The sequence below is a fragment of the Pagrus major genome, chromosome 4 (genome assembly GCF_040436345.1).
Source record: "Pagrus major chromosome 4, Pma_NU_1.0".
Classification (NCBI taxonomy): Eukaryota; Metazoa; Chordata; class Actinopteri; order Spariformes; family Sparidae; genus Pagrus; species Pagrus major.
Window position 1 is genome coordinate 39,188,309 of NC_133218.1, and position 13,646 is coordinate 39,201,954.

Consider the following 13,646-nt stretch of genomic DNA (forward strand, 5'->3'; position numbering starts at 1 on the left):
ACTATCAATCTCCTCCTGACTGCTCGTAAAACGGTCCGATGAGCCTCCAGACGACACCAGAACAAATAGTTCTGCACTAACGTTCCTCATAGCTTCATACAGAGCCAATACATGCCAACCGGGTCAAAGACAGAGGCTGAACAAACTGCTGCCGCTCCTCTCTGTGTTCCTCATGAGGCTGCCAGCGAGGCCTCGCAGCACAAATTACACATCACTGTGGTATCAGAGGATCCAGTTCTGCTCACTTACACAGAGAAAACAACCGGCTCTGATCCGGCAGACGTGATTAGTTCCTCTTGTTTTAACCTCCAGCTCTGATTCTGGAGAAGCTGCTCGTTAAAGGAGGTTCTGAAAGAATCATCCTGAGAGGAGACACTCGCTACACAACTACACAACTACACAACTACACTACACAACTACACAACTACACAACTACACTACACAACTACACAACTACACTACACAACTACACAACTACGCTACACAACTACACAACTACACTACACAACTACACAACTACACAACTACAACTACACAACTACACAACTACACAACTACGCTACACAACTACACAACTACGCTACACAACTACACTACACAACTACGCTACACAACTACACAACTACACTACACAACTACACAACACAACTACGCTACACAACTACACAACTACACAACTATGCTACACAACTACACAACTACACAACTACGCTACACAACTACACAACTACACTACACAACTACACTACACAACTACACAACTACACAACTACGCTACACAACTACACAACTACGCTACACAACTACACTACACAACTACACAACTATGCTACACAACTACACAACTACACTACACAACTACACAACTACGCTACACAACTACACTACACAACTACACAACTACACTACACAACTACACAACTACGCTACACAACTACACTACACAACTACACAACTATGCTACACAACTACACAACTACACTACACAACTACACAACTACGCTACACAACAACACAACTACACTACACAACTACACAACTACACTACACAACTACACAACTACGCTACACAACTACGCTACACAACTACACAACTACGCTACACAACTACACACAGACTACACAACACAGACTACACAACCCAACACACACTACACAACTACACTACACAACTACACAACTACACTACACAACCCAACACCCACTACACAACCCAACACCCACTACACAACACAGACTACACAACCCAACAGTGTAGTTGTGTATTGTGTAGTTTGTGTTGTGTAGGTGGTGTTGTGTAGTGTGTGTTGTGTAGTTTGTGTAGTGTGTGTTGTGTAGTGTGTTGTGTAATTGTGTAGTGTAGTGTAGTTGTGTAGTTGTGTTGTGTAGTTGTGTAGTGTTGTGTAGTTGTGTAGTGTAGTTGTGTAGTTGTGTAGTGTAGTGTGTGTTGTGTATTGTGTAGTTTGTGTTATGTAGTGTGTTGTGTAATTGTGTAGTTGTGTAGTTGTGTAGTGTAGTTATGTATTGTGTAGTCTGTGTTGTGTAGTGTGTGTTGGGTTGTGGAGTCTGGGTTGTGTGTTGTATATTGTGTTGTGTGTTGTATATTGTGTGTTGTGTTGTATGTTGTGTGTTGTGTGTTGTGTTGTATGTTGTGTGTTGTATGTTGTATTGTGTGTTGTGTTGTATGTTGTGTTGTGTGTTGTGTTGTATGTTGTGTGTTGTATGTTGTGTGTTGTATGTTGTATTGTGTGTTGTGTTGTATGTTGTGTGTTGTATGTTGTGTTGTGTGTTGTGTTGTATGTTGTGTGTTGTATGTTGTATTGTGTGTTGTGTTGTATGTTGTGTTGTATGTTGTGTTGTATGTTGTGTGTTGTATGTTGTGTGTTGTATGTTGTATTGTGTGTTGTGTTGTGTGTTGTGTTGTATGTTGTGTTGTGTGTTGTGTTGTATGTTGTGTGTTGTATGTTGTGTTGTGTGTTGTGTTGTATGTTGTGTGTTGTATGTTGTGTGTTGTGTTGTGTTGTGTTGTATGTTGTGTGTTGTATGTTGTATTGTGTGTTGTGTTGTATGTTGTGTGTTGTGTTGTGTGTTGTGTTGTGTTGTATGTTGTGTGTTGTATGTTGTATTGTGTGTTGTGTTGTATGTTGTGTGTTGTGTTGTGTTGTGTTGTATGTTGTGTGTTGTATGTTGTGTGTTGTGTTGTGTTGTATGTTGTGTGTTGTGTTGTATGTTGTGTGTTGTATGTTGTATTGTGTGTTGTGTTGTATGTTGTGTGTTGTGTTGTGTTGTATGTTGTGCGTTGTGTTGTGTGTTGTAAATAAAAACATGAGTTTGTTTGTTTCTTGTATAAACTGTCAGTTTGTCGTAACTCCTTTAAATAACTGCAGCAGTGAGTTTTGTTAAACCGTCTGAATTAATAAACGATCTATAACTGATTGTTTATAATAACTGTGTTTATAATAACTGTGTTTATAATAACTGTGTGTTTATAATAACTGTGTGTTTATAATAACTGTGTTTATAATAACTGATTGTTTATAATAACTGTGTTTATAATAACTGATTGTTTATAATAACTGATTGTTTATAATAACTGATTGTTTATAATAACTGTGTTTATAATAACTTTATGTTTATAATAACTGTTTATAATAACTGTTTATAATAACTGTGTTTATAATAACTGTGTGTTTATAATAACTGTGTTTATAATAACTGTGTTTATAATAACTGTGTTTATGTATTATTTATTATTTATTTGTATGTGTTGTTTCAGGCCCACATGAGGCTCACACTGAGCGGTACGTGGTGCCTCTGAGCTGGGTCCCTGCAGAGGGAGTGAAAGTGTTCCGAGCTGTGTGGGTCCATGTGACTGCAGCAGCTGAGTCCTCTATCAGAACAAACAGTCCGAGCTCGACCTGCCTCTCACAGTAAAGTGCTGCTCAGTCAACTCTGTCTGCTCCGAGTCAATGAAAAGAGCCGGTTAATCTTTAAACTCAGGCCAAATAGAAAAAGTGGATATCCAAATAGAGCAGATAGATAGATGGAGGCGCTGACACACTCTCCACACAGCCTGTCGATGACACGCAGCACTTTGAGACTGCAAACACACAATCTGAAAATAACCTCGTGTTCTGCTGCAGCCGGGCCTGAAAGTAACTGAGGATGTTTAGCTGCGGTCCAGACTCTGATCCTGACCCGCTCCGCCAACCTTTTATCAGCTCATCATATTTGTTGTTTAGATGTTTAATCTTGTTTGATATTTTTTATTTAATTTTCAGTGTAAATCACTTTGTAACCTTTAGAAACACGACATATAAATGATTATAAGCTGATATTTACATGTTTCATGGTTCTGTATTGATTCTGCACAGAGTGACTTCATCCTGACTCACCTGAGCTGCTCCAACAGTAAAGACTCATGCTGCAGTCAATGTTGGAGGCAGTTTGGTATCAAGACTTTTGGATATATTATATTTGTATTCTGACTCATCTGTTCAGCTGTCGATGAATCCAGTTTATATATAGTTCTATATATATAGTTATATATATAGAACTATATATATATATATAACTATATATAACTATATATATAACTATATATAACTATATATATAGTTATATATATAACTATATATATAGTTATATATATAACTATATATAACTATATATATAGTTATATATATAACTATATATATAGTTATATATATAGTTATATATATAACTATATATATAACTATATATAACTATATATATAGTTATATATAGTTATATATATAACTATATATATAGTTATATATATAACTATATATATAACTATATATATAGTTATATATATAACTATATATATAGTTATATATAGTTATATATATAACTATATATATATAGTTCGAGGAGGAGGAGGAGGAGGAGGAGGAGAGGAGAGGAGAGGAGGAGGAGGAGGAGGAGGAGAGGAGAGGAGAGGAGGAGGAGAGGAGGAGGAGGAGGAGAGAGAGGAGAGGAAGAGGAGGAGGAGGAGGAGAAGAGGAGGAGGAGGAGAGGAGGAGGAGGAGGAGGAGGAGGAGGAGAGGAGGAGGAGGAGAGGAGAGGAGGAGGAGGAGGAGGAGGAGGAGGAGGAGAGGAGAGGAGAGGAGGAGGAGGAGGCATGGAGACAGTCCAGCTGCTAACAGTCTGATGTCTTCCAGCCGCAGGAAGAGTCTCGGTCCAACATCTGATGGATCCAGCTGAACACAGAACCTGACCTGCAGCCAGAACCACAACATGGTGACGTGGTGTCAGTGGATTATCAACTCAGCTACCAACACTGCAGAGCTCTGATCCAAGAACCAGAACCAGAACTACACTGTTCTGATCCAACAACAGGAAACAAACACTAAAGATCAACTCACAAATAATATGAAGAAAATACGAAAACAGCTTCTGCTTCACTTCAGGAGGACAGATCATTAAGAGGAGGAGGAGGAGGAGGAGGAGGAGGACAGGATCGATAAGAGGAGGAGGAGAGGAGGAGGAGGAGGAGGACAGGATCGATAAGAGGAGGAGGAGAGGAGGAGGAGGAGGAGGACAGGATCGATAAGAGGAGGAGGAGAGGAGGAGGAGGAGGAGGAGGACAGGATCGATAAGAGGAGGAGGAGGAGGAGGAGGACAGGATCGATAAGAGGAGGAGGAGAGGAGGAGGAGGAGGACAGAAGATGGTGTGGATGTTCTGGTACCTCCTCTTCCTCTCCTCCTCCTCCTCCTCTCCTCCTCCTTCTCCTCTCCTCCTCCTCCTCCTCTCCTCCTCTCCTCCTCCTCTCCTCCTCTCCTCCTCCTCTCCTCCTCCTCCTCTTCTCCTCCTCCTCCTCTCCTCCTCCTCCTCTTCTCCTCCTCCTCCTCTCCTCCTCCTCTCCTCCTCCTCCTCCTCCTCTCCTCCTCCTCTCCTCCTCCTCCTCCTCCTCCTCAGACAGGAAACACTTAAAGATATTTCCTCTTTTTCCTTTGATGTGTTTTTAAAATGATCATAAAACATCTGGATGGAAACACTGATGAAATGTAACTAAGTACCTCAAAACTGTACTTAAGTACAGTTTTGAGGTACTTGTACTTTACTTGAGTATTTCTATTTTCTGCTGTTATACTTCCACTACACTACATTTACTTGATAACTTTAGTTACTAGTTACTTGTCAGATTACCTTCCTGTTCTGTGAAAACCAGGTATCTCCAGATGTGTTGTTCACTTGACGTCTTCGTGTTTCAGATGATTCAGTTTCATCTGTGTCGGGACGTGTTTAGCCTAGCTTAGCTCAAACACTGTAAGCAGAGGGAAACTGTTAGCCTAGCTTAGCTCAAACACTGTAAGCAGAGGGAAACTGTTAGCCTAGCTTAGCTCAAACACTGTAAGCAGAGGGAAACTGTTAGCCTAGCTGCATCGGAAGAGGCAACAAAACATCCAACCAGTCCAAGTCTGTCTCCAGAGTTCAGGACTAAACAAGTGTCCACACCTGCAGGACACGTCCCCCTCCTGTCCACCCTGTCTTCAGTCCTGATGATGGACTCACATCCAGGATGTTTACAGACACATATTGATGATGACATCACCTAGATGGATCTTCATGTTTCATTCATATCAGATCAACAGTTTATGAATTATTGTTGTGAATCAGGACCTTCAGGATCAAGTGTCTGATAACAGGGTCAGATTACAGCTGTTATTACAATATGTCGGATTATATTTAATCAAGATTTATCTGAATAGAATTATTGGATCGGACTTGGAGCCGGAGAGTCCAAACCAGAGGAAGCTTCTCATCAGCTGTGAGTCAGCGTCCATGTTGAGGCTCGTTTGTCAGAGAATAGCCTCCTGTCAGGACCCAGATGTTTACAGCTGGAACAGTCGAGTCAATCAGTGGATCAGTAAAAACATCTGCAGTTGTTCTGATCCACCTTCTGGACGCCTGAACCAAAAACGTTCTGAATCTTTAGTTCAGACTCATGAAAAACTCATCAGCACTGATAAAACTGGACCAGAAGTGTTTGAGCTGAGATCAGCTGTGTCTCTGGTCCCGCCTCAGCTCTGAGATCATTTAACTGCCCCGACAGCAAATCTGCTCTCAAACACACTTTTTAAATCTGTATTTTATTTTTATTTTGTTTCTTCTCAAACAATCACATTGGAATTTTTGGGGAAATGTGCAGTTTGGACTCAGAGATCAATAGATGTATCAGTGACCGATCAGCTGACACAGCCGAACTCTCTCTCCTCCATCACTGACGGTGTTAACTCGTCCAGCTGCAGACGGTTCAACATCTGTAGCCGTGAAGTCGCGACTTCACTGAGTCTAACAGACTGCATGTAGTTTCACTGAGCAGCTGCGTTAAAACAGACATAAAGAAAATATAACAATACATTTTGGACCAGCGCCGGCAGAGCGGCCTCACTTCTGACTGAGCTCTTTGCTTTCTCCTGACAGTCGCTTCATATCAACACAGTTGGCCTCCAGAGGTTTGATTTGGCCCAGATGTTTCCAAAAAAAAAACAATTTCAGTAATGGATAATATAAAAACAGATGTTTTTTTCTTTGCAAAGTAAAAGCGATTTTTAAATATTGAGGATGCTGAATTATTAAATATTATGAGATTAATTGTCAGCTCAGTGAACGTGAGGCACCAGAACTATTTTACATCCAACAGCTGTTTCATTAAGTTTCAGGTTCATCCACAGAACCAGCGACCTCACATCAACAGACGCTCTGCCGGACTACTGATGATACGTACGACAATGTGATAAACTGCAGGGAAATGTGACAGTGAGATGATTTTTTTAATCATGTATGTTTGACTGTCCAAAACATCAGAGTGGTCCGTGGGAAGGAGGAGGACATTTATCTGTGAGCAGGAGATCAGTCTGAAGAGTTAATGCATAAAATAATATTAACTTATTAACTTAACTAGATGTTTGCAGTCAGAGATCATCAGATATCATCAGAGATCATCAGATATGACTGATGTCATCAGTGAACACTAACAAATAAATTAACTTCAGACAAATCTGCAAATAAAAAGCAAAGGAGACAGAAATCCAATAAAGACACCAGACCCACGACAGACTCTGATAAAACAAGCTCTTTTATTACAATAATTCAGATTTTTTGGTATTTCATATATATATTTATTTATATATATATTTATATATATAGGCTTATTTTACAATTGAGACGTTAACTTTGAAACAAACGTTGGTTTAACATCAGTTTGTAAAAAAAACAAGAAAAAAGAAAAGTGCTTCCTCTTTCCTGCAAGAGGTCAAAGGTCATCTCAAAGGATCAGAAGGCACTGTGTGTGTGTGTGTGTGTGTGTGTGTGTGTGTGTGTGTGTGTGTGTGTTGTGTGTGTGTGTCTGGTGTGTGTGTGTGTGTGTGTGTGTGTGTGTGTGTGGTGTGTGTGTGTGTGTGTGTGTGTGTGTGTGTGTGTGTGTGTGGTGTGTGTGTGTGTGTGTGTGTGTGTGTGTGTGTATGTGTGTGTGTGTGTGTGTGATGACTCAACAGTGGAAAGGAGGAAGAGACATGTTGCATAGAAACCCTTTTCACATTTTGTTTTTTTTTTTGTTTTTCTCTAAATCAGATAAACTCATAAATACACGTATGTAGTTCCAGCGAGCCGTGTTTCGTCCGGATCAGTACCCAGGTGTCAGAGACGACGCCGTGCTTCATTTGACAACAAATAGTGCAGAAGAAGAAGCTGCTTTACTGCCGCCGACCTCTGAAAGCCACACAGCTCCAAGCCTGCAGAGTTCACTGACATGATGCAGGATTAAAGATCCGACCCGTTTCACTCTGGTTCTGCCTGCACCATCATCAGGAGCTCAGCAGGTCTGGAGATATGTGGTTTTCATTGGACAGTGACGTGATGAAGCAGGCAGGCGACCACACGTTCAGTTCCAGTTTTACTGTGTTTGTCACTTTGGCTTTGAATGAGCCTCGACTCTGACTGTCACTCAGACACAAAGAAAACTTGTATCTCCACAATATCAACTGTTCGAGAAGCAAGAGAGGAAACTCGCCTCGCTCCAGCAGGAGGCTGCTGTCAAGAGTCAAATGTTTGAGATGTTTTGTGTGAAGTGTAAAAAAAGCTCTGCAGATTTGATTCTTTAAACTGAAAACATGAACAGAATCCCCTGAAGGTGGAGATACAAGGTGTTCAGCTGACAGGAGCAGTGTGGAGATGTGATGGTGGTTCACGGTCGACTCGTCTCAGCCAATCAAAACTTTACATCTGACCAAAGCCTGCAGCACACTGAGCTGAGAGTGAGAGGATCAGACACACAGTGGTCGTCACACAGCTCAGACACTCAGGTACACACAGGTGCACACAGGTACACACAGGTACACACAGGTACACACAGGTACACACAGGTACACACAGGTACACTCAGGTACACACAGGTACACTCAGGTACACACAGGTACACTCAGGTACACACAGGTACACACAGGTACACACAGGTACACACAGGTACACTCAGGTACACACAGGTACACACAGGTACACACAGGTACACTCAGGTACACACAGGTACACACAGGTACACTCAGGTACACACAGGTGCACACAGGTACACACAGGTACACTCAGGTACACTCAGGTACACACAGGTACACACTGAGCTGAGACCAGCTGCTGAGTCTCTGCAGGACCAACACATCAGAGAAGATATGAACATGGTAACTTTATAAAACAAACTCAAATAATAATTAATGAAAACATGCACAACAGGCTGATTGTCCCTCGTGCCCTACCTTAGCTGCTCTGATATGAGTTGAGTGTGTGAACACAGTCTGTACGGAAATAAGGCACAAAACAACAACCAGTCCTCTGTCGTGTCTGCACCGACCAGCTTATACACCAAGTTTATAAAAGGCACAGGAACACTGCGAAAAGTCTCCGACAAGCCGTTCAGTCTTTAACAGTCTCATTCTGCCAGGACAGGTGGACGCGCTCAGCCAATGAGATGAGGGGAGAGGGTTCACCTGTTTCCAGTTAGAACATGTCTTCAGGTGTGAGTCCAGCTGTCTCACAGCTCAGCTTCACGGTCACCCCCCAGCCTGGTGGTTCGGATGGATTCTGATGATTGTTTTCACGCTGTCACAGTTCATGAGTTTGGACCCGGTGAAGTCAGAGCGGGTTGTTCGGGTCGTTTTGCGGTGAACACTCAGCTGCCCCGGTCTCCTCACAGCTCTCAGTCCGTCCGGACACATGAGGACATGTCGGACCGTGTGTGTGTGTGTGTGTGTGTGTGTGTGTGTGTGTGTGTGTGTGTGTGTGTGTGTATAAATCCAGCAGTGTACCAGTCCGGCTCGGTCCGGCTCGGCCCGGCTCAGTAGTCTCTCAGCTGCCCAGGGGTTTGAAGGACCCGTCGGGCAGCTGTCTGAAGATGCCCCGTAACGTGTCCAGCTCGCGGGTCAGGTGCTCCACCCGCCGCCGCAGTCTGTCGTTGTCCGTCGTCAGCTCCACCACCTTCTGCTGCGTCTCCATGTTGCGCATCTTGGCCTTGTCCCGGCTCTTGCGCACGGCCACGTTGTTGCGCTCGCGCCTCAGCCGGTACTCCGGGCTGCTCTTGTCGACGTGCTTCTTGTGTTTCCCGCCTCCCCGCTGCTCCAGCAGCTTCAGGCCGCCCTGCTGCGCGTGCTGGTGCGGGTGCGGGTGGTGGTGGTGCTGGTGCTGGTGCTGGTGCGGGCTGGGCACCGGGGTCGGCGGAGGGGTCGGGTGACCCGGCTGGAGGTGCATGGTGGTCTGCGCGCAGTGCGCGATCTGGTACTGGAGGTGCGGCTGCTGCGGCTGCTGCTGCTGCGGGGCGTGCTGGGAGTACTGCTGGGGGTGCGGGTGCGGGTGGTGGTAGTTTGGGGGCATCCCCGGGTTCATGTCCTCGTCGTCCCGCGGCTCCTGCTTGATGGCCACCGGCCGGAGGCGCGGCGGGTTGTGCTCGTAGAGCGGCTCCAGCTTGGACTCCATGTAGTTGGACATGTAGAGCTGCTGGGGCCCCGGGCCGCACGGAACCGAGTCGTACTCTCCGGTCATCATCTTCAGCTTGTCCTGCCGGGAGCTGTGGTGGAACAGGTCGGCCAGGAAGTCGTCGTTGAAAGCCGACGGGTCGATGTAGGCGCTCAGGTCGATGGAGGTCTCGTTGTCTCCGATCTCCCCGCCGAGGTCTGCTGGGTCTCTGTAGCCGGAGGAGGGCTGCTGGCCGTGGCTGAGGGTGCTCATCAGGGGCCGGGGCGCGACCTCGTACAGGTTAGAGAGCTCCATGGAGAATCTAAACCCGGGCAGGCATGGCGACGAGCTCCGGGAATCCAGTTTGCAGAAAGTCTAAAAGTGAGTCGCGTCCTCGGGTGAGAGGGGGGCGGACAGCTGCACACACACACTGAGAGCTGAAGCCCACTGAGACTGGAACTGGTCTGAGTGCGATCCGGATCACAGAGGAGCGGAGCGAAGCTGCCGGTCTGATTCCTCCTGCTCAGTAAACTGGGAGCTGTCAAAGTGCGGTTATATAGCAGGAGGGAGTGGGCGGGCACACACACACACACACACACACACACACACACACACACACACACACACACACAGTCCTGGATTTAACCACCGTCACTGCACTGAAACATTACCAGAGACAAACTAAACTAAAATGTAAATGAGTTCAGAGCTTCACTCAGAACTCCGTTTAAAAATCATTTAAACGACTTGATTCCAAAACTTTTATCTTTCTGCACAAAGTGCACAGAACTGGTTCTGAGGTTCTGATGGAGACGGAATCTGTCTACGATTCGGCTGCAATCAAACGCACAAAACACTTTTTTATTCTCGTGTAACTCTGGATTATAACTTTGAGGCTGAGGTTTCTGATTCTCTACAAAGAGCCTCTGAATTAGTGTTTTTCAGAACTGAGCTCTGCTGTGTGTCTGTGACAGTTTGGTCTCAGTCAGTGCAGCGGCAGCTCTCAGTGTGCGGTGATAAAATGCGGGTTGTTACATGTATGATTCCTCCTCTGGACTGTTGAGTCACACAGAGGCCCGGACATCGTGCACACAGGCTGCAGAGATCAGCGTATAAAACGACATTTTCCTGATATTTTAAATAAAATAAGTGTTGTGCATCAGGTGTTTAATTCACAGCCTCACCATTATAAACACAGTCCCTGCAGGAAACGTCTCTGAGAATAACATTAAAGAAACGAAGTGTGGTCAGTGGATCAGTTTTATTAAGCATTCAGTGTTTGTCATATTTTGTTAAAAAGTGTCCAAAACATATTTTTAGAAATTAATCAAATTAATAAAATCATATAATTTTGCATTGGATGTTGGTCTATGATTCAGTCAGACATGAAGAGTCTCTGGTGTTCCTGTCACTCTCCGGCTCGTGTTGTCGCTGCTCTCATGTGAACTCGCTGCTGGCTGACGGTGACTGGACGATCCTCCCTGTGAGCAGCGGGCCGGCGGGGCAGACGCGGAGCGGGGCTCTCTGCAGGGGTGAGCGGGGTAAGACGGTTCACATCAGGCCTGTGAGGCTGAACGAACGGACTGGAGCGCCCTCTGTCGGCTGGAAACATCTGGAGAGACGGAACACATCTGATCCTGGAGAGATGATTTATTTTTATTTTAATTTGACATTCATTCTGTTAATGTTCCCTCCACTGCAGGACAGATATCACCTGCAGGACAGATATCACCTGCAGGACGGATATCACCTGCAGGACGGATATCACCTGCAGGACAGATATCACCTGCAGGACAGATATCACCTGCAGGACAGATATCACCTGCAGGACGGATATCACCTGCAGGACAGATATCACCTGCTCTCTGCTGAGTCTGTGCTGCTTTAAAAGAAGGTTGAACAAGGTGTTTGTTTCCTCTGTGTTGTGTTATTGTGTGGTCAGTGTGAGTAATTTGTTCCTGTAAAAGAAAAGTGTATTTAGATGCAGCAAACTAAAATCAGTACATCTTTCTGCATCTTTAAAGGAGCAGTCTGTAACTATAGTGAAGATATGTTAATGAGCAGAGAAAGATCCTCATTGGCTGTTTTTTTTCTGCCTAAACAAACTAAATCATAATAATAACTGTCTTTGTTTTCATGACTGAATAAACGAACTGACTTTAAGGACAACACACTTTATACTGTTTTACTGTGTTTAAACAGCCGGTTTATTCACTGATGGAGGCAGTTTGTATTATTACCTCATTAATATTGTAAATATTAAAATTCTCAGTTTTAATTTCTTCTCTAGAACCACACAGAGCTCATTTAAAGGACAATTCCCCCATTTTTCCACATTAAAGTGTGTTTACAGGTCTTGGGGAGCACTACTGCATGTCACTCAGTTGAATTGTGGGTAACGTAGGCGCCATGTTTGAAAAGCAGTCCACTGATCCAACATTACACTCTGTAACACTGTTGGACTCATTACAAACAGTTTAAAAACTAAATGATCCAGAGATAGATAGACACACAAAAACCTGCAGCCTACATTACCCACAATGCAACTCAGCGACCGAGTGACACCACTGGAGGCAGTTTATGAGATTACATGCAGCTTCCTCTGGAGACACAAAAGGCTTTTTACTACTTTATTCACATGCAGTCCAACTGTCCAACAGCTGTAAACATATTTTAATGTGGAAACTGGTGGAGTGACCCTTTAAAGTTTTGTTTAGGAAGTTCAGGGGCCTCATGTATGAAAGTGTGGTTCTAAGAACCCAGTTTATAAAGTGCTCCACCTGTGACCTATAACATAAAAACACCTGTCCTGTGATTCCCTCGTATGTGACGCAGCACACTGAGGTTCAGGAGCAATCATGGACCAGAACAGACAGTCGGACCGTTTGATGATCACAGCGACGCTGGAGGAAACTGAAGCCACACAACACATCTCAGTCAGTGGAGTCATGAAGAAGGTTCCAGGAGTCATTGAAAGGTGTCAGCAGTCGTTGCGGAGCCTTGAAGAGGTTGGTGGGTCTACCTTGGGGAGCTTCTAGAAGTCTGATCATTGGATCATCAAGGAGTTTTTATGGGTCATGGAGAGCAACGCTGGGTCCTTGAAGAGGTTCAAGGAGTCACTGAGGAAGTTCTAGGGAAGTGCATTGCTTCAATCAGGAAGTTCAGATCTTTAAAGAGGGCACAGAGGTCCTTGAAGATGCTCCAGGGGTCATTCAGAAAGTAATTAATTAGTATTATATATATAATATAGTATATAGTAAGTAATTAATCCCTGAAGTGGTTCTAGTCCTCAGGGAGACTCATCATGAGGTTACAGCCTTACAGAAAGTTCAGTCAGTCATTGAGGGAGCTCCAGGACCTGGGGGAGTCTGTCAGATGTCCTCAAGGGATTTGTGTTGATCTTGGTAAGGTTTGATGAGTCCTTGAGGCCATCCTTGAAGAGGTTTCACTGGGTCTTGAGGGAGTTGTGGGACACAGAAGTTCTTGTGGTACTTTGGAAGGTTCATAAGGTCATTGTGGGAGTTCCAGTGGATGTTGGGAAGTTTGTACAACTTCATGATGAGGTTCTAAGGATCCTTGAGGAAATTCAAGGAATCACTAAGTTTGTTCAAGATGTGAAGTGGTTGTTGAGTAGTTTATTTTTTATTTTTTAGGACGTTTCAGGCGTCAATCAGGGAAA

The 13,646-nt window shown here is 44.2% G+C and overlaps 1 protein-coding gene across 1 annotated transcript; it reads right to left on the reverse strand.

Moving 5' to 3' along the window:
- Positions 1-7,088: 7,088 nt before the first annotated feature.
- cebpa (CCAAT enhancer binding protein alpha) lies at positions 7,089-10,489 on the reverse strand. The gene has a single exon (XM_073464357.1). The coding sequence runs from the start codon at positions 10,280-10,282 to the stop codon at positions 9,365-9,367; it is 918 nt and encodes a 305-aa protein (XP_073320458.1). The 5' UTR covers positions 10,283-10,489; the 3' UTR covers positions 7,089-9,364.
- Between the last annotated feature and the right edge of the window lie 3,157 nt (positions 10,490-13,646).

Coding starts and splice junctions, on each gene's coding strand:
- cebpa (XM_073464357.1), bottom strand. CDS start 10,282: ATGGAGCTCTCTAACCTGTACGAGGTCGCGCCCCGGCCCCTGATGAGC.